The sequence below is a fragment of the Girardinichthys multiradiatus genome, chromosome 14 (genome assembly GCF_021462225.1).
Source record: "Girardinichthys multiradiatus isolate DD_20200921_A chromosome 14, DD_fGirMul_XY1, whole genome shotgun sequence".
Classification (NCBI taxonomy): domain Eukaryota; kingdom Metazoa; phylum Chordata; class Actinopteri; order Cyprinodontiformes; family Goodeidae; genus Girardinichthys; species Girardinichthys multiradiatus.
In genome coordinates, this window is record NC_061807.1 from 24,596,803 (window position 1) to 24,620,329 (window position 23,527).

General features: G+C 37.6%; 1 protein-coding gene across 15 annotated transcripts in view; it reads left to right on the forward strand.

Annotated features, from left to right (window-relative positions):
- LOC124880236 (adhesion G protein-coupled receptor L3-like) overlaps positions 1 to 23,036 on the forward strand; it is a 357,339-nt gene extending 334,303 nt beyond the window's left edge. For 6 of the 15 annotated variants that reach the window (XM_047385204.1, XM_047385209.1, XM_047385206.1 and 3 more), the window contains 6 exons: positions 1,150 to 1,318; positions 1,610 to 1,735; positions 5,485 to 5,581; positions 14,990 to 15,115; positions 17,674 to 17,691; positions 20,867 to 23,036. In XM_047385204.1, coding sequence (XP_047241160.1) covers positions 1,150 to 1,318; positions 1,610 to 1,735; positions 5,485 to 5,581; positions 14,990 to 15,115; positions 17,674 to 17,691; positions 20,867 to 21,816 — 1,486 coding nt within the window. In that variant the 3' untranslated portion in view covers positions 21,817 to 23,036. Of the gene's footprint in view, positions 1 to 1,149; positions 1,319 to 1,609; positions 1,736 to 5,484; positions 5,582 to 14,989; positions 15,116 to 17,673; positions 17,726 to 20,866 lie in introns of all 15 variants that reach the window. The other 9 variants (XM_047385211.1, XM_047385212.1, XM_047385215.1 and 6 more) reach the window with 5 other exon arrangements.
- Positions 23,037 to 23,527: the final 491 nt, after the last annotated feature.

A 23,527-nucleotide genomic window follows, 5' to 3' on the forward strand; every position in this document is an offset into this window, starting at 1 on the left:
CAACATTTAAAGCAATCACTCAAGTGCTTTTGAACTGCTGCTTTTCTAACCTATTGTAGAAACTTGCTGCACTGCAAGGCTAACACCAAGTGGATAATTTAATTTAGCCAAGTTATATTTTGTCAATCTTTTACTAAAACAGTGCTACAGTTGACACTAGTTTTGTTTGCATGAAAAAGAACAATACTATTGCTCCTTCTTGTGTAAAATGATTGTTGAGTTGATCTGTTATATACTTATGGCACCACAAGGTGCAAAGCATTCAGCACATTTTCAATGGAAATAAATGCATAATTTTCCTGATAATAAATAGGTTTTTATAACAGAAGTAGTGTTTGACCCACTATGATTTCTATTAACCTCATACTGTTGTCATGCAGCACATCCAGAGATTACATACATCCTTAAATCTTTGCTAATTTTTATTGCATACATGTGGAAGACAGAATCCTTGCAAGACATATGATTTATGCACAAATAATTTTGAAAGTGATGTGGACTTTGTAGTATTATTTGCACTGTAGTCATTCAGTCACAATGAGTGGAGATTAATTTGAAATGCTATAAAGGAAAATATTTTTAAATGTGGAAACTCTTCTGGATGGCAGATTGAGACATGAGTCAGATATGTTTCTCGACTGCCTCACCTACTGCGGCACACAGCGTGTCACCAAAGTGCTAAAAGAGTGCAGCTGGAGGAAAAAAAAACACTTTCTCTACACCCAGGCACAGTGAGAGAGTTTCTTCAAGGGATGGCGTGTTCCTATGGGCATTTATCACAGTTAAACCTTTAGCTTGAGGAAGAATTGGCAAGACACCTATGAATAACCTTAGGCATTAAAAGTCCAACATGTAACTTACCCTGGTATCATCTTCTACTGAAAATACTGTATCATTAGTCTCTCATTCATATGAATTGTTTTTGTCCATGCATATTTTTCAAGTGGTCAGCCACATTGTTGTTTTCCATAAGTTCCTTCCCCCTAATACAACTGCTTTGTGATTCCATATCAGTTGTTGTAGATCATCAGCAAACCTTCCTTCCAATTTTAAAATAAGCTTCTGTAAAAGTCCTAAATGCAGTTGAAGTTGTAATGCCTGAATTATTTAAATGTCTAGTGGTTTGTTATTTGACTATTTCAATTCCAGATCATGGGTGATTGGGGCCATTGCCTTACTGTGTCTACTCGGGCTGACCTGGGCTTTTGGGCTGATGTACGTCAATGAGAGCACGGTGGTCATGGCATACCTCTTCACCATCTTCAACTCCCTGCAGGGGATGTTTATCTTCATCTTCCACTGTGTGCTGCAGAAGAAGGTAGTAAATTGTTCCTTAGGTTTTACTGCAGAACTTTACTCATAAGGATTATCTAAAACTATATCTTCAGTGGTTGCATTTTTCAGCAATAGGATCACAATTAGATGTTTTTTTGATGGCGTGCAGCCCCAGCTCCTACTTTAGGCGAAGACCAACTGCTGTATATTGTCCTATAAAGCATTAACTGTAGAGTTGCTAATAAATAAGTACACTTAACATAAAATATAGATCTTAATATAAAACATGATGAATTGCAAATGTGGTCTGCCTGTTTTTGATCATTTTTTGCAGGTGCGTAAGGAGTATGGGAAGTGCTTGCGCACTCACTGCTGCAGTCGCAAAAGCGTGGACAGCTCCATTGGGTCTGCAAAGGGCAGTGCCTCTCGGGCTCCAGGACGGTATTCTTCTGCGTCACAGGTTTAAAAAAAAGTTATTTATGTTTCCAGTTTTTAATGTATTCCTGTAGGTCTGTATCCATTATTATACACTTCTCTGTGATGATTATTTTTTAGCACATTCGCACAAATCGAAGCTTATTTCTTATTTGTGATTCTCCTGAATTTAATCTATCACCAGTAAAATTACTAGCACTCTCATCACATAATAGAGTTAGAGGCAGAGAGTTAATCTTAGATATTATAGAGAACAACATCTGATTACAGATGGTTAGAGGAATTATTTGTACAGTGGATGTTTACTGTAAATATACAGGACAGGTTTCAATGAAATAGAGTGTTTGCTCATGTCTCATAGCGATAGCAGAGAAGCACTTGGTAAGCCAAACCCTGTAAGTAAAACCAGCCACCTTGATGTTTATTTTCAGAGGAACACGTCTAGAATGCACATTGATACGAAGACTGTAACTGAAATTTCGCCTCCAGCTCAGTAAAGAATTTGTCAAATCTCACAAAAATTTTGCCAAGACATGTTTCTGCGTGTAAGTGGTATGTCTCTGTGAAAAGTAAATCCCTAATGGATTCCTCCCACATTAACATGAACTATTGCATGAATTGCCAGGAAACACAACAATTGAACATCTTTCCAAAGAGTGTGATTTACTCTCAGTGGTGCATCAAAATAGTCCTTAGAGTTAAGCATGCAGTAGGATCCCGCGATATAAGCTGGATTCTACATATAGATCAAAGCGTTTAATCATACACACTGCTTCAACAAGAAAGCTCCAACCTCATCCTCAGCTGCTGCATACATGGAAACTCTCTGAAAGTTGTGGCTGCTCAGGCAAACGCTAAAGCTCCCAAATGAATGTTGAATCAGCAACATGTGTTTTGACCTATGGGCTATAAGGTCTTCACGTTTTTGTTCTTGTGAAACATCAGATATTTTCAACTAATGTGTCCCAATAGGTAGGTGTGTAATATGTTAATAAGATCCAATGGGTCAGTGTCTGTTATTAAAATATATGTGCTGTCTACCACCTTGAGTTGACATAGGAGTCATTTATTCATTTCGCAAAAGAAAAATGCATTCTGTCTTATATGAAAGACTAATAAAAACAGCGAGAGTCGCTTCAGTTCGATTTCATATTCATAAAGGTGGCAATGACATAATTAAGCTGACACTGCTGTAAAGTGTTAAGGGTGCACAGGGAAAAACATACATCACAAAGCAGATAGTTTAGTTCCTTCATGGTGAAATTATGTGGAGTAATATTGAAAAGTCAGTATCTCCCTTGCTCTGAAATGAAGCTAACAGCAAGACCGTATTTCTATATTTCTTTCTCAACTCAAAAACTTCACAGCAGATAAAGCAAATCCTTTTCTGAGTATTACAAAACCTTTTTGCTTTTTAAGAGGGATTTGTTTTTTTTGCAACTTCAAAATACTTGTCACTATGCTAATTTCATGCACTGCAGGTGCTAAGATATTCCACTGTTGATGAGCTGAGTATGCTTGGGATCATTGTTCTGTTGGAAAACTCGTCTATGCCCTGAGAGTGAAGCTGTTGATGTGAAGATAGGTTGAGTTAGCCCTATTCATTATTCCATCCACCTTTAACCACTTGCTGTTAAACAGCTTCACAGCATGATGCTACCACCATCATGCTTGACAGTTGGTACAGCTCTTTTGTTTGAAAGCCCAACCTAGACTCTTTCCAACATTCTTTTTGCCATTGTGGCCAAATAGTTAAAATGTATTTTCTCTAACCATCAAACTTTTCTGATGGTTGATATCCTTCCCGTTCCACCAGTAACAGGCACCAGAAGCAATGACTGTGTAACAGCCCTCCAGCATGATTGTAGCAGCACTAAGCTTTAGGCGGCAGCATCATGCTGAGAGCTTAAAATTAATACTCACTACCTCCAAATTCTTCTTAACCTTGAGTCAACAGTTAGTTAAAACTTGACCATAACAAACTAGTTTTGGAATAGATAACCTAGGATATTATTAGGGTTTCAGAATGACTATGACCTTAACTCAATTGAACATTTGAGGACTGAAGACTGAGGACTAACATAGTCATACCCAGCCAGAATTATGCCATAGGCTTATTGATGACCTCTTGCAACTTAGACAAGGCATACAAAGAGAATCCAAATTAGAATACACTGCAAAAATGATAAATTACAATCATTTTACATGGTGTAAAATACCTTATGAATCAACATTTCAGCTGTTAGTTTCAATGATGATTAGCTTGACCTCATTATAAGTAGTGCTTCTCCCAAACGAAAATCTTCTAAACGATATGATCTGCTTACATTTACTGTTCATAGCGACTTTATAAAACAACAAAAATGTTTTCGTTGCTCATGTTGTTAGTCTTTTGCAGACTAACAGAAATTTGCAACTGGATGATGGGGCAGTTTTGTCAGATTTATTCAGGGTCCAAGCAACCAATTATTTTAAAGTAGAATTTTAGTCCAAAACATAGCTCTGTTTTAATTTTTTATCTTCTTGTTAGCAGCGTATTAGTTGGAATATTCTGAAAATACATGGTTGTTCAGAAGGACTGAAATAAAACTAAAAGGTAACTCATGATTACCATATAAAACCCTCTTAATCTGGTAGTAAAACTTAAAACAAGGTGCATCAATAGTGCATAAAAATACTGATAGGACAAGAAGAGCCAGTCCAGTTAAGTCATCAAAATGAGGAAGTTTTATTTAATTAAAAGATTGCAGTTGACCTATATTGATTAGGAAGATTTATGGAGCTAGGACCCTTCAACTCTTATATAGAAAGAGATCCCTTGAGGGTGCTATAAGTTGATGCTTGATGCTGTTGTTGGTGGGGTGTTGGAAGGTCTATTAATAAAATGGCAAAGACAAACAGATAAAAGAGGAAAGATTGCCATGTTAAAATCAGGACTAAAGATGAAAATAAATCAGTGGTTGATCACAGATTCATATGGGCCTGTTTACTATTGTCAGCAAGCTTTTATATATATTCATCCTAAATGAATTTGTACAAATCTGAAATCCCATACCAAGCCTCTTTGTCTTCTGCTCTACAGATGGATGACTTATTACTTTTTTTTAACTTTGCCTGTTCCAGAAAAAAAAGCTCATATTCATTGCATTTTACTGGGATTTTAGGTGAAAAGCCAACACAACGTAGTGCAGAAATGACAACATTGGAAAGCTGACGCTCAAAGATACTGTCCACCCAGTCTGACTGAGCTTGAAATAAGCTAGAGCCATTTTGCAGAGAAGAATGGTCAAAAAAAGGCAAATGCAAAACTGGTTAAGATATTTCCCAAAATACTTGCAGCTATGGTTGCTATAGAATTGACCTGCAAGATTGACGAGCATCAACCCAGTATTGATCAGGTTGGGCTTAACAAAAATGCCGGCCACATTCTTTCATGCGTTAATTGCTTTAAAAAAAAACTTTTGTAATTTAACTTCCGGTTCAGAATTGTGCACTGCTTTGTGTTGGTCTGTCACATAAACTCCCAATGAAACAAAGAGAATGTTTTGCCTGTAACTTCACAACAATTTCAGGGGTATGACCACCTTTGCAAGCAACTGTACTTAGCAGGTATACAGTTGCAGAAACCTGGTTAAAACCTAAGGAATTTAGCAGATATTTACTTCCATCTCACTACCTCTGGTCCTCCATGAGCACCGACATTAATTTTGCATCGCTGACAGCTCTTAGAGCGAATATCCTGATGTGTTCTGGCATGTTTTTTTGTCTCTGCAGAGCCGCATCCGTCGAATGTGGAACGACACAGTCAGAAAACAGTCTGAGTCCTCTTTTATGACCGGAGACATCAACAGCTCAGCGTCACTCAACAGAGGTACTTGGTCCTAGAGGAATTTCTGTCATTAATGATTCCTTCACCCTTTCATTTCTGCTAAAAATATTAAACTGTGATGTCCTTTTTTAACAATACAAATGATTTCCTTTTAACATCCTGCAAGGTTTTCACAAGCTTCAAAGCATTTACAATTTAATGTGTGACACAGCATTCTTAGACATGTCATTTGACATCAAGGCAACTTGGTAATTTCCCAGTAGTTTGCCTTAATTACATCAGAAAATATCTGTTTTTCAAAATATAAATGTTCTACTTGACCACCTAACACTTACAGTTCCAATCTTAAGTTTTTATAGTGAGGAAACTGGATGCATAAGATATGAAATCAACTTTCATGCATTTTCTTTTAAAATTTCAATCAATCAGTCAAAATGTATTTGTGGAGTCTAACAAAGTGCTTACTACGGGATGGAAAAAAGACAAAACAAATGAACACTATAGGAATTTTAAAATTTCATAATAATAGGCAAACTATAGAGGATAAAAAAAATAAAAACAAGTGATCAAGATCAAAATATAAAACAATAACATTAATGTAATTGGGTTTGTCCATGCCAGACTGAGACTGAACAACCTGTTACATTTTATTTTAAGTATGTAGTAACTAATTTGTGGTATCTTACAATTAATGGCCTACACATTTAGAAAACAATTCATAGGTTCTAGCTAATAATACATTAAAAAAAGATACATAGCTTTTAGTTATGGGGGGGGGACTTAAGTAGCCCCTCAGTGGGGTTGATGTCTGGACACTGTGGTGACCAATGCATGTATGGAAAATTGTGTCTCCTGCTCCTTGAACTGTTCTTTCACAATGTGATATGATCCAGCATGGCATTGTCATGTTTGATTATATTTTTGCCATCAGGAAGGTATATATTGATGGAAAATAAGACTTTTTCATTCAGCATATTCACATAGTTGTTTTTCTTGTTTGGGACATATTTGTTGCTGAACGTCAAGCAGATGAGCTGAAGGAACCCGAGATCATAACCCTGCTCCTACGTGCATGTACTACCAGATGATATTATGGGTGCATCTGAAATACACTTATCCTGATGTGCCTGTCACAAAGGGACAGGGTAATCCTAGCTTCATTAGACCACATGATCTTGCTATGTAAGTCTAGTCTTTATGTGCATGAGCAAACCAAGGCTCATTTCTTTAATCTGGTCTACTTAATGAGTAACTTTTCTCAAAACTACACAGCTATTGAGGCCCAAAACTTGACCTTTCTCTATCGATATTGCCCTTAGTTTGACTATTAACTGGCTTGGATTTCAAGCAGACCTTTAATAGATACACATGCCACATTTTCTCTTAGATGACAGTTCACCACTAATGTTTCAGGTTTTAATATTCCTCTTGGCAAACCTTAACCCAGTTTTAGTTGTTTTAATCTTTTTCACAATGTTTTTCTTAACCTGATATAGACCAGTATTCAAACGAATTAAATATTCTTTTTTTTTTTTTTTCCACTGGATGACTTAAACCATGGTTAAATTCTTTGACACCAGCTAATCTTTTATTGGAGTAGCATGATCTCACACAGAAAACTTTGGATAACTCAGTTGATTAGTTTGTTTACATATAGTACATTTGTTTCATGGTACCTGACTTAGCGGCTGTCCTGCTGTTAATTTTCTATGTTAACTTATTTTTGCTAAAAAGAGAGAAATGAGTCTTCCTCTATAACCTTTCAAACGGCTAAAGACTCTTTGACTGTTCCCTTATTGCTAAATCTCTCAAGATAACGTTTTTTTTTAGGAACATGTTGCAGGCATCGAATTCAAAATGAGTGATTTGCAAAAACACAAAAAAGTTTATCAGTTTAAACATTAAATATAATATCTTCATTGGACCATAGCACAGTTCAGTGGTAGCACTGTTTCAGTTAAAGGCCCAGTAGTTTAGTAAAACTCCATGTTTACTTTTGTGAAATTAGGCAAGAAATGGCTTTTTCCTGGCTAACTTTCAAAACAACCTGGTTGGTTGTTATGTAGATCTGGTCACCCTAAAAACTACTCTTTGCTGCAGTTCTGTAGCTGGTAGCTTTGTAGCCATTTTTACCTCCCTTACCATGCTGTCCACTGTGCATAGTGGCAAGGTAAACTTAGATGCCTATGTATTCGTTTTGTTACAGTTCCTGTTGTTTACGCTTTTGAGTTATTGCTGTGACTGTCTATGGGCAATTTTAGGTAAATAACTGCTTTCTTTTAACCATTTCCAGACTTTTAAAGATCAACAGACATTTGCCTAATTTAAATAGCTGTTGTCTTCCCATTTTAAATAGTTGCCAGGTGAAATTCCCCATGGCGCATTATAGTTATATGCCAGTTAAACGGGAAGTCAAAGATTACTAGTTAAAATTCTTTAGACACTCTGATTGATAAAAAACAGGAAGTATTAATTTAAAAAGTGCTTTAGTTAATTTTTTTTTTCGAGAAATCCTTTGGACATTTTTTTTTCATTAAAAGATTGTGTGGTGCAAGTGGCCTTTGTTCACAATAATCAGGAATTGAACCTCAGATGACACCATCAATGACTAATTGACTCATGCATTTGCAGTTCCTACTCTACTGCTTCACCCCGCACCACCCCGTTAGGCCACATGTAATTAAAAAAATAATATATATATACTTTAAATACCTAATATGGAACACTTTCTTTACTGAATAAATGTACTAAAATCAAAGTTGTTTTTTTTTACTTTTTTAGTGTGAGTTTATTCTGCTGCAATAAAAGCCAAATTTATTTTAAGACTGTTTAAACACTGCGATGGACTGGCGACCTGTCCAGGGTGTACCCCGCCTCCCGCCCATAGACTGCTGGAGATAGCCACCAGCTTCCCCGCGACCCACTATGGAATAAGCGGTAGAAAATGACCGACTGACTGACTTTTTAAACAATTTTACTAGTGGTGCCATTGCTGGAGGTCACTGTAACAACCCCTGCAGTCCTTTTTTGAAATTGAGGCTCCTTCATACATCAGGTGACCTTCTTTGACCAGGCATTGTGCTTCAAAAGACAAGAGAAAATTTAGTAATCATCTGAGGAAAGTGGTGGATAACAACCTAAAAATGTACGTCTTCACATTTATTGTCAGTTAAAAAATAAAAAAACAAGTTGATAAAAAGTATTTTAGAGCAATGTGTTTGAAAGTGACAGTCAGAGAGTTCACTTTAGGGCTTCTGAGCTAAGAGAGGGAAAACAGACACCAGACTACATCTGACATCAAGCTGCAAACTCCGCTCTCGCTGGCCTGCCTCCCTAACACTCTCGGCAGTCATCACATCTCTTGATTGAAAAGCTCCGGTTCCACGCTGCTCTCTCTCTCTAAATTCACTCTGGGCACCCGCTCGCAAAGACGCTAATGCATAGTTACAATGATGGATTAATGTTCGACACAGTGAGGAAGTGTCATGATCTCTGTAATTAGGAGCTCAGTATCGCCAACAGACGTGACTGTTATCAATTGTACAGAGACTGAAGAGAGATGGTGGACATGGGGGTATAAGGTCAGGAGTTGGAGGATAAAGGGAAAAAAAAAAAGTCTACACAGATCTTCCATAAAGACAAAAAGCGGAGGCAGGAATTATTTATGGCTGCTTACGAGGTTATGAGTGATGGAGAAAACCCTCAAAGTAGCTGTAGAGCATGTCGGGTTCTGCCATCCAAGCACCATCAGGAGCAGATGCAAATAGAATTGCACTCATGCATAGCTTTTCCTGTGTGCTTATTAAGGAATAATGTGTTGGGGAGCAAATATTTCTTGCTGATCTGGCCTCTGCAGTCTTGACGCTCTGGCAAACTTTCCCTGTCCCCCCCACCTCTGCTCCAAACACGAGAGAATGAGCTCACAGCTGACGCTCCTTGCTGTGCTCTTCTCAGGAGCAGAGTTGTGCAATTATCTTGATGCCATCACACGTTTAATTTATCTCGTTATTCAGGATTTCTTTTTGGAAGCTGTTTATTTTCAACACAGACAAAGCTGGGGATCGGTCATTGTACGAATTCTAAAAGGGAGGCTAGTTGTTTGAGAAATGCTCTGTAATAAGGGCAAGCATCACTAGCAACATCTAAGTAGTGTTTCCTTACTTGTTACCGTATCAAAACATTCAGTTTGTTGTGCAAAAATAATAACGTGTCTTATTAATACTGAATTCAAGCAAAAGAAATCTCAATAATGCTGAAAGATGAGATTAAATGAGATGTATTATATGTATTATATTATATATCAAAATATATTATTATATTGAGGATTTTCAAAATAAAAGGGAACTTATAATTCCATGAACAGTCGCAGTGCTTTGCAATAGTCTTCATACCCCTTGAACGTTTACACATTTTGTTACTTTACAACTACACATCTCATTGTATTACACTGGAATTGAAAAAACACTGGAAAAAACACTGGAAAAAACACTGGAAAAAACCAAAACAAAGTACAGTAAAAGGAAAAAAACAAAACAATAACACCCATAGATCATGACATTGTTTGTGCTATATTTAAATTAACAGTCTCTTTTGCTTGACAACAAAAGCGATATGTTTTAAGATATTTGGAAAGTAATTCAGACAGTAAGGTGTTAAAGCTGGGTTAGGTTATAAATTGGTTACGGTTTCTGTGTCAACACATATCATCACAATAAAAAGATTTAGTGTTTAGTCTTCAGTACAGGGGCAATAAGAGGGGCCAGGACCAGTTCTACAAGGTTGGGTCCCCTGTTGGTCCCTGTCTAGAACTGCCCATGCCTCTTACAGAGCACTGTCATCTGAGAATAGGGAATCTAACAAGACATGGCTCTCCACCTAAACTGACAAGTTGTGCATTGACAGCAGATAGAAGAATCAGACTAAAGGCCCATGGTAACTGTGGAGGAGTGACAGCAGGAAAAGCCGTTGAAGAACGACGTAAGAAGTTCAGTTTGCAGTTTTACCTAACAGCATGTGAAAGATAATTTTCCTCTCAGATGAGACCAAAACTAAACTGTTTGGCCTGCATGCAAAATATTTATGAGGCAGGAAACTACACCCCAAACTCACCATTACCATACTGAATCATGATGGCAGAAGCCTCATTGTTGGGTGTCAGAATGGCCCAGTTTAAGTTCAGTCCTAAATGTAATTGAGAATCTGTGGCAAGCTTTTAAAATTGTTGTTCCTAAGACCTCTACATATGCACAGCTGCAGGTAATTGCAGGTAAAAGTGGTTCTTTTGAGTAGTGACTCCAAATGGCTAAATACAAATGCATGCTACAATTTTCAGATTAAAGAAATCATGTTAGAGTGTGTACAATTATAATTAATCCTTTCACTTAACAGTTCCACTGTAATTTGTCTTGGTCTTTCATCCAAAATCGTGATAAAACACAAAATTCAGAAAAAGTTCAGTGGTGTATGAATACTATTGCAAGACTCTGTATATGACTGTGTGATATAAAAGGTAGAATAAAACCTTTTTCACACTGTGTGACAGATTCAGAGCACAGGAAACAATAGTACTTTCTGCTGGGGGATCTAATTGCTGTGTACTTGCACCTCAGATAAAGGATGTTTACCCGTTCTTGCTGAAGAACACGCATGCATCACCCTCACAAGTCCTGCATTTGGCTTCTTTCACAATAATAGCGTCGTATTGTGTTGACAGGAGCAGGAAGGAAATCTTGTAAACAGGAAATGAATGCAGCCTGCAAATATTTTCACCACACTCAATATTCTGCATAATGCCTTTGAACGCATGAAAGTGAATTATTTTTTATCATCTGCAAAGAAAAACCCCCAAATATGTGTCATTTGTGTTGAGCTTTCAGATCCTGCAACTTATCAACCAGGCTCAGACAGCGAAGGCTGCTCTGGTGCGGCGGTATGTGCACAAGAAACTGATGAGTTACTCGGGCAGCAGGAATCTGAAGACAAGCAGTGTTGCTTAAAAAGAAAATGAGAAGGGCGATCTGCTTGTGCAAAAGGAGGCGCGGCTGGAGCGAAGTAATGACCAGCTTGACTAAAGAGACGACAGCAATACATTGAAAGGGTATTTCAGCAGCAGGTGTACAGAGAATGAGCGAATGCTGAGAAATAAAATGATTTGATACACCACTTCAGCTCAGGAGAATGGCAAAGCTGGAAGTAATAATAACAGTGGTGCATCTGATACCTGGATTGGTGAGGTTTTCTTTGTAGTTAGAACTTTTTTTACCATATATTTGAGGATCAATTCGTGTAAATGTTTAAACCAGAAGAACCAGAAAAAAACGCAATATTCCTAATTCTACCATTTCTGCTGCCGTTTACTGTCACTCTTTCCAGAAGTAAAAACAGTAAGCTTCTGAGATTTTTTTACCTTCATTACAATCCTGGGCTTTGTGTACGCTGACAACAGAAAACAGTCCCCACCCAGGCTTTTTTTTCTTACAGTTGCAGTTGTTTTAATTGTTGCACTTAGGCAAGTGGCTGTTTTTTTGTAGTTATTTTTTTCTGTCTTTAAAGTATATTACCATGCATTCAACTTACTTTAAAGACATGATGTGTTGTCTTTTTGTCTTTTTCCAAAACAAATATCAATAGTTGCTATTAGAAATTGCCGTCTGTGCCACATCATATTCATACCCCAAGGAAACAGGAAGTCGTGCTGATCAACTTAAAAACTTAAAGTATAAAATAAAATAAAAGCTGCAATAGAATTGTTGAGAGTAGCCATAAATGTGGTGGCAAAGATTTTGTTTTAAGTATTTGTTCCTTACCGTTGCATTTATTTACCCTACCGACTAAAAGTGGATTTCTCAGCATGAGAGTAAGCTACTGGATTACAGAGACTTTTTGTAAGGCTTTTTACATATGTTTAGTACATGTGCAAAAAAGAGTGTGAGGCGCTGAATGAGGTATAGCACATGGTTTCTTATGTAACAGCAGTTACAACCTTGATGGTGAGAGTGATAACATTTCTGATGGTTAGTATTACTGCTTTAAAAAGCATTTGCCTTTAACATTTAATTCAGTAACTAGACTGTTAAAATAACTCGGTTATTTTGATTGTCAAATGCATCATTTCAGATGTGTCATTGCAAACGTAGGCAGAGAAGGCAGAGGAAGTAAAGCAGGGATATTTTAGCCACCGGAATCATTAAGTGTTAAATGAAGCTGTACTTTGGACTTTATAACTACGTAAGAACGTTTTTTAAACATGTTTTTGTCTCCACAGCAAGCAGATGGAAACGAAGCAAATCCTCTGCCTTAAGCAGTTACTATACTAACTTTAAACAAACCTTAAATAAAAATTGTTATATTATATTTTATATTACATATTTAACATGTAACTTATGTAACATATTTAACTTTAAGTATCCTAGGAAAAACATCACATTTCAGAAAAGTAATCAGTTTTTTTGTAAAGCCTATCTATTGTTTACTGGGATCAATATCACTGTCCTGAAACATGTATATGGAAAGTTTGCAAATCTAGAAGTTAATCCATTTTTATCATTGTATTATTATTCATATCATTAATCATTTGTATGTATATATATTTTTTCAATTTAACATAGTTTATACAGGTAATCTCACTGAGATGCACGGTCTTAATTGTAAGCAAAAACATATATTGACAGTATCATTTATCTAAAGTATAGATTTTGTATACATTTTATTTACATAGATAATGCCACTAAGTCACATGGTATTAAGCTAATATAACATTAAAGACCACCACTACTACTACTACTACTATTAGTACTACTACTAATAATAATCATAATAATAATAATGCTAAGATTTATGGTGGAGGCAACCTGAATAATATTACTGGCTGGACCCTGATATGTACAGGGGTTGGACAATGAAACTGAAACACCTGACAAATTGTTGGTGCACGTCTTGCTGGCGCATCTGTGACCAAGACAGCACATCTTTGTGATGTATCAAGAGCCACGGTATCCAGGGTAATGTCAGCATACCACCAAGAAGGATGAACCACATCTAACAGGATTAACTGTGGATGCAAGAGGAAGCTGTCTGAAAGGGATGTTCAGGTGCTAACCCGGATTGTATCCAAAAAACATAAAACCATGGCTGCCCAAATCACGGCAGAATTAAATGTGCACCTCAACTCTCCTGTTTCCATCAGAACTGTCCGTCGGGAGCTCCACAGGGTCAATATACACGGCCGGGATGCTATAGCCAAACCTTTGGTCACTCATGCCAATGCCAAACGTCGGTTTCAGTTGTGCAAGGAGCGCAAATCTTGGGCTGTGGACAATGTGAAACATGTATTGTTCTCTGATGAGTCCACCTTTACTGTTCTCCCCACATCCGGGAGAGTTATGGTGTGGAGAAGCCCCAAAGAAGCGTACCACCCAGACTGTTGCATGCCCAGAGTGAAGCATGGGGGTGGATCAGTGATGGTTTGGGCTGCCATATCATGGCGTTCCCTTGGCCCAATACTTGTGCTAGATGGGCGCGTCACTGCCAAGGACTACAGAACCATTCTTGAGGACCATGTGCATCCAATGGTTCAAACATTGTATCCTGAAGGCGGTGCCGTGTATCAGGATGACAATGCACCAATACACACAGCAAGACTAGTGAAAGATTGGTTTGATGAACATGAAAGTGAAGTTGAACATCTCCCATGGCCTGCACAGTCACCAGATCTAAATATTATTGAGCCACTTTGGGGTGTTTTGGAGGAGCGAGTCAGGAAACGTTTTCCTCCACCAGTATCACGTAGTGACCTGGCCACTATCCTTCAAGAAGAATGGCTTACAATCCCTCTGACCACTGTGCAGGACTTATATATGTCATTCCCAAGACGAATTGACGCTGTATTGGCCGCAAATGGAGGCCCTACACCATACTAATAAATTATTGTGGTCTAAAACCAGGTGTTTCAGTTACATTGTCCAACCCCTGTACTTTTAGCATATATAAAAAACATTTTAACACCACTCTGATTAATAACCAAAATGAATTGGAACATATGAATTGTATTAGTTTACCAACCGTCCTTCCTTTATTAGCACACCTCATTATTTGTTTTCAGTTTCCCATATAGCTGCTTTTTGTAGTTTAGTTTATGTCTGTCAACACATGTATGCTGCCAGAATGTGGAGCACAAAATAACACAGGATAATGGCTGGCAGTAACAGTACAGTCAACACATTTTTCATCGACCCCATTAGCCATGTCGGTTCAGCTCTATCGCTCTGATACAGCAAACCCCCCCTTTCAAAATTAATGATCATGTGATCATTTGGATGTTAATGGATGTCATTGCTCAGTCACATCTGCTCAGCTGATATGTATGTTCTTATGGATATATATGTATTTATATCTCAACTTGTCTATCTCTGTTTCTCTCTATCTCACCCTGTCTATTTCTGGCTGCTCCAGGGGCTATGGCTAACCATCTTATACCTAATGCACTCCTACGTCCTCATGGCACTAACAATCCCTATAATACATTGCTTGGGGAGTCTGCCGTTTATAACAACCCCCTGGGCATGTACAACACTCAAGGTGTGCTAGCTTCTTTTCATTATTTACCATTGTGGCTAGAGCAGTGTTTTTTTATTATTCACTTTTTTCTGGTGGTATATTGTTATTCCTGCCCTAAAAGTCAGGTAACAGTTGGACTGTTGAATGTTTCAGATTAGCAGCAAAGTAAAATAATACCCTGTATGGTCTTGATAATTGGATGGAAAAAACACTGCTCTAATTATATTGTTTTAGCTTTCAAAGAGCTCAATCACAAAAAAATCCCACAGATCTGGTCAGCTGTGGGATTTTTTATTGGCGGTGTATTTTGGCATCTGTTTGGCTCATCCCATTTGGTTCCAGAAGTCATGCTCTTCTCTGGGCAGTTTTGGCCAAATCAAACTCTAAAGATCCTTTGAAATGACCCCACAAAAAGCAAGATACATCACAGGTCATTGATTTCAAATGTGCTACGATGCTGTCGGTTTACCTCTTATGCTGCGTCTGCTGTTTCTGTGTGTTTAGTTTCAGAGTTTTGTTCTTTCAACACAAAATGGTTGCGTTTCATCTTTTCTAAAGTGAGCAAAAAAAAGCAAAAATATTGCTTGAGTCAGGGGTTTACATACACTCATTATGGGCTTGAATGTTATTAATGTAAAACTTCAAATGATTTATTTGTTTTCAAGGGTAGAATGATTATAAATCATATCACATTAATGATTTTAAAAGATCATGATGTGGTTACAAAAGTTCACATTTATCCTGGATTTTCCCTATTCCATACAAGGTAAACACTACACATACACACTCAAATATACAGTGTAGCCCAAAACTATGCATAACCCTGGCAATTTCTTTTATTCAGTCAAGATGTTTGTTTCTGATGGAAATGACACACATCTTCCAGAAAATATTCAGAGAATGCTAAATTAAAACAAATCTCTCTGTTTTTGTTTACATTCTTACAATAAATGATATATAATAATAATATTTTTTAATAATAATTTTAACCCTCTTAATAATAATAAAAAGAGGTAGATTCTTTAATGTTTTTAATGATCTTTTGAAAATGTATCTTTGGTGATGAACTCCACGTGTTTGAGGTCAAAAAGCCAACTTGCCATCACCCTAATCTTCAACACTATTCACAGCTTCTTCTACTTCTACACAGATACTACTTCCAGTTTAAAAACATTTAAAAAGGCGATGGTCCTTGCCATAAAACTGAAAATGGGTCATCACTGGGTCTTTCAGCAGAATAATGATCACCAAATCTACAGAGATGGTACAACATTCTTACATCCAAACTCATTTTTGGTTTAACACCATGCTTGATCACACTGGAAATCATATTAACATTTTGAAGTAGCCTAGCAACAGCCCCTACTTAAATGTGATACAGAACCTGTGTAGGGAACTAAAGTTTAGGGGGATGGGAAGGATGCTTTCGAACCTCGAACCACTGGGGCTCATTACCAAACATAAAATGCTAGAATAACAGACATTGTTATTCTAAGAGTGATAAAGAGTGATCAAATATCCAAACAGAATTGTGCAAGAAGCTCATTGATGGTAACAAAAAGCATAGGGCTAACTTACAACTTGCCAAATAAAATTTAACCAAATATTAAGGTGCTCGTATGTGTAATACTCACCATGTATAGATCAGAACAAGTCCAAACCAATTCTTGTTTTGAATAATCTTTGACATTTCTGTTGTGTTCATTCCACCTTGGAAAAAGAACAATTCAAATAGAAAATTTGCATTAAACATTTATGCCAAATGATGAGTGTATGTAAATTCCTGACTAAACTGTCTGGTAAAAACCTTTTAATTGTGAATATTCCCTTAAATATTCAAAATATAAGTTTCATAGTGAGAATACATATCACTGAAACTTATTTTGTAATGTTTTTTTAAGAGTTTTTAAAAACTATCAAATACCACATCAGAAAAAAATTATAGGACATAACTGTGTTCAAAAATAAGTTGTTTTTTTCACATGTTCTGGCTCCAACTAAACATTGGAGTGCAATTTTAGCCCCCTTCGTCTCTCTGCTGAGCTGTTATTATTTTATTCCTGCTCTCTGCAGTCAATATGAGATTGCTATAACTTTGTGAGTCTGTAAAAGTCCTTAAAAGTAGAGAAACCCATGTAAAGCTGAGATAAAAACTCACAGATAGCTTTGATAAGTGGATAATTTATGTATGCGATTCAAGTAGTTTGCATTGGAGCTGGTGATGGAGGGCTATAATTCACTTACATCGCCACAGATGGAATAGGAATATCTGGAGGAATGAAAATGCTAATGTATCAAAAGATTTATTGGCGCATTTGACGCCCAAGAACCTTTGCCTATGTTTTACCCCCAAGGATTCTGCAACGTGTTACAGCAAAACATCTTTAATATATTTGTCAAGAGATTTTTTATTATGTCTTTATGGTACTTTTTCTGCAAGCACACAAAATTCACATGGTGAAACTAAACAATTTTCCAAATGCCATCAGTGTTCCATATGTGTAGTTTTCTCTTTTTCCTTGTCACTGCTGTGCTTATTTTGTTTTCTTCTTTCCTTTTCCTCATGCTGTCCCCAAAAGAGCCCTACAGAGAGACAAGTATGGGAGTCAAACTAAACATTGCTTATCAAATGTAATTGACTTTGGCTTTACTTTCTTTTTACTCGATGCTGACAAAAGGATAGTGAAAACGATGTAATTCAGTTTTTAAATAATTACGTCCATTTATGAAAGCAAAACAACACAAAGGTTTACAATTACACCCCAAATTTGTATGCTTTTTAATGCATTTATTAACTAGTGAAGAAATCCAATTACAGTATACATTTGGAATAACTCAAATATCTTTTAAGCACACCAGCACAAATTGATCTGCTATCTTCTCACAGAAACTTGCATGTGTTCGTGACCCATATATTTCTTTTTAAATCACTCTTGAATTCACTTTGATCAAGCCGTGACACTTCAAGAAGGCCAGATAAATGTTTCTTGTCAAAATTTTAAGAGGTCAGACTGAGAACTTGACACTTTTAACAAGCCGGATGGCCTTGTCTGAGGTAGTCTGAATTATAGTCAAAATTTTCTCGCTTTGATGTCAACAGTGTAGTTAACGTGATGAAATATGAAGGCTACATGTTCGTGCAACAGATAGAACAGACTGTCTCCTTCCACTGTCAGAGTGGTGAAATTTAATGAAACAGATTCATTTTTAAAGAGATGGTTGGTTAAGTGCTGATGGATGACATATAAATAAACTGTAAAAAAGTGATGCTCAAGTGGTGCCATGTCTTTGCATGGATTTAATTGCAAAAAATGTTTACATTTCACTCAATTTTTTATTTTTTTTAATGAGGTTAAAAGTTACAACTCTGAGATGATGGAATCGCATGAATTACTTTGTTTTAATGTCTGTTTACCTGCATAACCTTTGAGTTGATGTGCCATGATGAATGTTTGTATTCTGTTGTGTTACACAGCATGTTTTATTTTTGCTATAGAATATCCTGCTCAAAAATTGAACTGAGTAAAACTCAGTTTAAAATTTTTAACAAGGTAAGTCTATGCTACAGGTGCATTTCAGTACATTAGAATGTAAATCAAAAGTTAATTGTTTCACTAATTCTGTTTATAACTCATGGGCTGATGGATTTTATAGTAAAGTAAATTTGATGATTTTGGCTTAAAGCTAACAAAAGCCCAAATTCAGTTCCTTAGGACATTAAGATATTTCACAAGAACATTAAAAACAGAAATGTTATGTCATGGCCATGTGAGGGCCATTACATAAATTCAGGGATTCAGTTGGCAGCTGTTGATACACATTGTTAAAGAAACTGGGTTTTCAAAGTGCTGCGTCCAAGAATATTAATGGAAAGTTGAGAGGAAGAAAAAAATGTAGTAGAAAAGAATACACAGGCAGCAGGTATAACCACAGCCTTAAAAAGATTGCAAAGCTGAATTAATGATCATGGTATCACTGTGCCTGATTGTCCAGCAGACTTGCCTGACTTAAACCACATAGAGAATCTATGGGTTATTGTCAAGAATAAGGCGAAATAACAGAATGACCTAAATTGACTCTGAAATAAATTAACTTTACAATGATATTCTTATTGATTGAGATGCACCTGTGAAGTATGTATGTGTAATGCATTTCTTTTTTAATCCAAAATCTGCGAGATCTATTTACTATTTAAGTTCTATTTAAAGTTTACTGAAGGCTTCTTTTCCTTCTTAACACTAGAACTCCCAGGGCCGTCAATTAGACGGTTTTGAAAGTTTGACATGCCATAATTCTGGTTTATTAAAACTCTTATCTTCCTGGCATCCTGACTTTTTCTAAACCTTGTGTATTCCTATGTCTCTTTAATAAAAATAAAAAAAACTAAGTAAATAAAAGATCTAAGTATTTCTACCTCTAACTACCACAGCCGCTATTTTGATGGCCGTATTAATTACATTGATATTTTTTTCCCGCGGCTGAGTATATGCGTGAGCATTGCCTAGCAACCGCCACTCTAGAACGCAATGTGAGAAGGAGATTGTTGGCATCCTACAAATGGCTTCTAGAAGGATATTTTCTGCTCAAGAGACATTGGAAATGCTTCAAAAATTAGACGATCGTGATTCTGGGTCGAGAGGGATTCTGACAGCTCTTGGTCAGCATTCAGTTCCAGTGACAGCGGGTCAGAGAGTGAGCCTCCCCCGTCTAAAAAAAAACACGAGTCATCCCATTAGCAGGAGATTGTGGCGCATTATTTCAAGATAGTAAAAGACTAGCCTATGTAACAATGTTATCATTTTAGGCTATAGTTTACAGATTAGTGAACTAATAATATATAAACTATAGCAACAGTGCCACAATCAGTGCAGGTTCAGAGATAGGGAGACGAGCCTGGTCCCCAGTGCCCAGCTATAAACCCAGCAATCCAGCTCCCTGGCAGGAGAGAAACTACAAATCAAGGTACTGATAATGGACAAAGAAATAAACAATAAGGTCATAGATATAGTAGCCCAGTAACAACAATCTATTCTGCACTTTACAGCGTTTTTATCGCAAGACAAGCACTCACCTGGGAGGGAGGGGAGATAGGAAAGGATGTCACTGTGTGGACAGTGGTAGGAGAGGAAGAAAGTAGAGGGAGGCGTCAGAGACAGAACGCTTTGACAGAGCGCCAGATCCAAGATGCCCAGACCGCGTTCCTCTGCTTAGTGGATGCTGAAATGCTCATCCACATTCAGGGCTGCACTGTGGCTGAGGCCCGCAGAGATTTAGGAGATGATTGCATTTTTAGCACTAGTTTATGTCCGTGGAGTGAAAGGGGGTTGTAACATGGAGCTGTCCCGCTTTTGGTCAGATTAGTAAAGCTTTTTTTTTTAAATGTACCCGCTACTCTGTATAATTTTTCAGTACTATTTATAAATAATAATAACATTTTATAGGTTTTGATCAAATACTATTATTAATTCTTGTCAAAACCATAATTTTATAGCGTGCAAGAAAACCTTTAGCATTCTGACTGCTTGTAATTTGATGACGTTATCACCGCCCTTGCATCCAGAATGCTCGCCGTCAAATTGACGGTCTTGGGAGTTCTAGTAGAGTTAGAATTCTGGGAGTCCTAGTATTAAAGGAAACTAAATACTTTGCTGTTTGCTATTTTGCCTTTGCAAAAATAACATGTCTTTGTACTCACCAGATTTTACCTTTCACATTTGCCAACAACCCCCATCCCTTACCACTACCCCACCACACCCTTGTTTCTCATTGCAGAGGGAATCCTGAACAATGCCCGGGATACAAGTGTCATGGATACTCTACCACTGAATGGTAATCATGGAAACAATTACAGCATCGCCAGCGCTGAGTACATGAGCGACTGTGTCCAGATCATTGATCGGGGCTACAACCACAAGGAGACAACCCTGGAAAAGAAGATCCTGAAAGAGCTGACCTCCAACTATATCCCCTCTTACCTTAACAATTCCCATGAGCGCTCAAATGAGCAGAACCGGAACCTCATGAACAAGCTGGTCAATAATGTTAGCAACGGCGGCAAAGACGGCGGCTATAGCATGGGATTAGGAGTGGGGATAGGCATGAACGTTGCACTTAACCTTGATGATCACATCACCTTTGGTACCCACCATGACGAAGGCCTGGGTCTGGAGTTGATACGCGAGGAGTCCAATGCCCCATTGTTGCCACAAAGGCCACCGCCAAACCTTCAGGCAGTCAACAACCTTCACAATCAGCTCCAACAGTCCATGTCACCACCTCTTCCACTTCCCCACCATCCCTTCTCCACTGCCTCCAGCTCCTCATCTTCTCGAAGGAGGATCCCCCAGGAGAACAGTGAAAGCTTTTTCCCCTTACTGAACAACGAGCATACCCATGACGAGGGCTCGTTGCCCAGCCACAGCCACCAGAGAGACTCCCTCTACAATAGCATGCCAATGTTGCCTGGGCTGCCCGACGTGTCTGCAGAATCCACTGATGGCTCCAGAGAGAGTGGGGATGCCAAAAGTCCTCAGGCAAGCTTGGATGACGTTTACTACAAGAGCATGCCCAACTTGGGCTCCCGTAACCACCTCCATCAGCTGCATTCCTACTACCAGCTAGGACGGGGCAGCAGCGATGGTTTCATCGCAACCCCTAACAGAGAGGATCTTTCTGCAGAAGAGGCTCAACCAGAACCCATGCACCTGGTCACTAGCCTATAGGCCCAAAAACCCCTCATCAAACCTGTATTTCCTTTTGTTTCCCAAAGTCCTCTTCCCCGTTCCCTCACTCTTGTCCATCCATTGTCGGCAGTGGTACCCATTGTTTTTAATGTTGTCCTGAAGACTGAGACAGCTGTCCTTTCACTGCTCACTGTTGATGACCACAAACTGGTTAAGAATTGCTATACAATGGGAGCGGAAGTGACTATCTTTGGTTAGATATTCAAAGAAGTTGATGTTGTGTCCCTAGCCACCTCCCTCGTTTCGAACCCCTCTCCGGTTTGGTGTGTTTTGTCTCAATCTAATAAGAGACACCCACAAAAAATTTAGATTTCAGCGATATAGTTAAGAGGAACCGGACACTCCCAAAGTCTGAACTTATAGACTTCAACAGAATAAATGGGGAATAAAAAAAAAAGACTATTTTATTATACTTCTGTATCTATATAAACTTTTCGAAGTATTTTCTTCCTCTTTGGTCAGTTACAGCACATTTGTTTGCTGAAGTGTTCCTCCAAAATAAGAAAAAAATTTAAACAAAACAAAAAACTTACACGTTGGACATTTGCCATGAAAGAATTATAGATTGTATGCTTTCAAACATAGCTGTTTTTATGTCATTTATTTTCTTTTAACATTTGTTAAGAGGGAGAAAAAAACTGAGAGAATTATGACATTTCTATATGACTGTACAGATAACTAGCATTGCACATAATATGCTTTTTCACCTTTATTTGATTGGTTTTGTTGTAATTTGTTCTGGGAAAACCTTTTCTCTGTAAATTTAGTGTTTAGGAACAGTTTTGTTCTGTTGTGCTGGCCTCTAAATTTTGCTCTGTACTGCTCCGGTTTTCTGTTGTATCACTTTCCAAGAAATCTCAATAGAAACATAAAAAATATAAAGAAATTACACTCCGGCATTGCTGTGAAACGTGCTCGCTTTGTTTCCGGCTAAGTTTTCAATTCTTGTTTGAGATTTTTTCCCACTTTCTTTTTTTCTTCTACTGTGTAGATAGCAAAACTTCAAGGAGACGGGATTGCAAAGTCCCTTGGAAAGGTTTATAGTGCATTCTGCGTTTGTATCGACACTCAGAAAACTCTCGTTCTCGGACTAGAGGACGGGACGAACTGAGCCTTGATGTGCACCAGGCACTTGTACAAATAAAGAAAGTTTGTTGTTTTACTTATTAAAGAAAGAGCTTTTGGAGTGAGAAAAACTAGACGTGTTTTCTGTTATTTTTCTGAAATGAAGAAATAACATTTATTTATTTGTTAAATAAACAGTAATAAAACAAAAGCTGGTAGTAGTTTAAATGGCACAATAATATTTTAAATTTAGTCTATCTTGGTGAAAGTATTTAACCGAGTCTTTTTTAACCCTGGTCCTCAAGGTGCACTGCCCTGCATGTTTTAGATTGAGGCCTTGAGGACCAGGGTTGAAAAACACTGCTTTAACCTAATAACAGCCAAACTTTTTAAACAAATAAATTGCAGAATAATTTAAAAACATTGAAGGCCCTGCTTTCCTTTGTGTTGTTTTTTTTCTGGATAAGGGTAAAGGACATGATTTAACAATTAATTTTTATTTCCTCCTCTTTCAGTTTCTTGTAATATCCCACATTAGCTACTCAATTCAGGCCCAGCAGTGGTCAGTATGCTCTGTATGCGCTACTCTGCTGTACCATAGAGGAGCTGTGATTTCAAAAGCTGT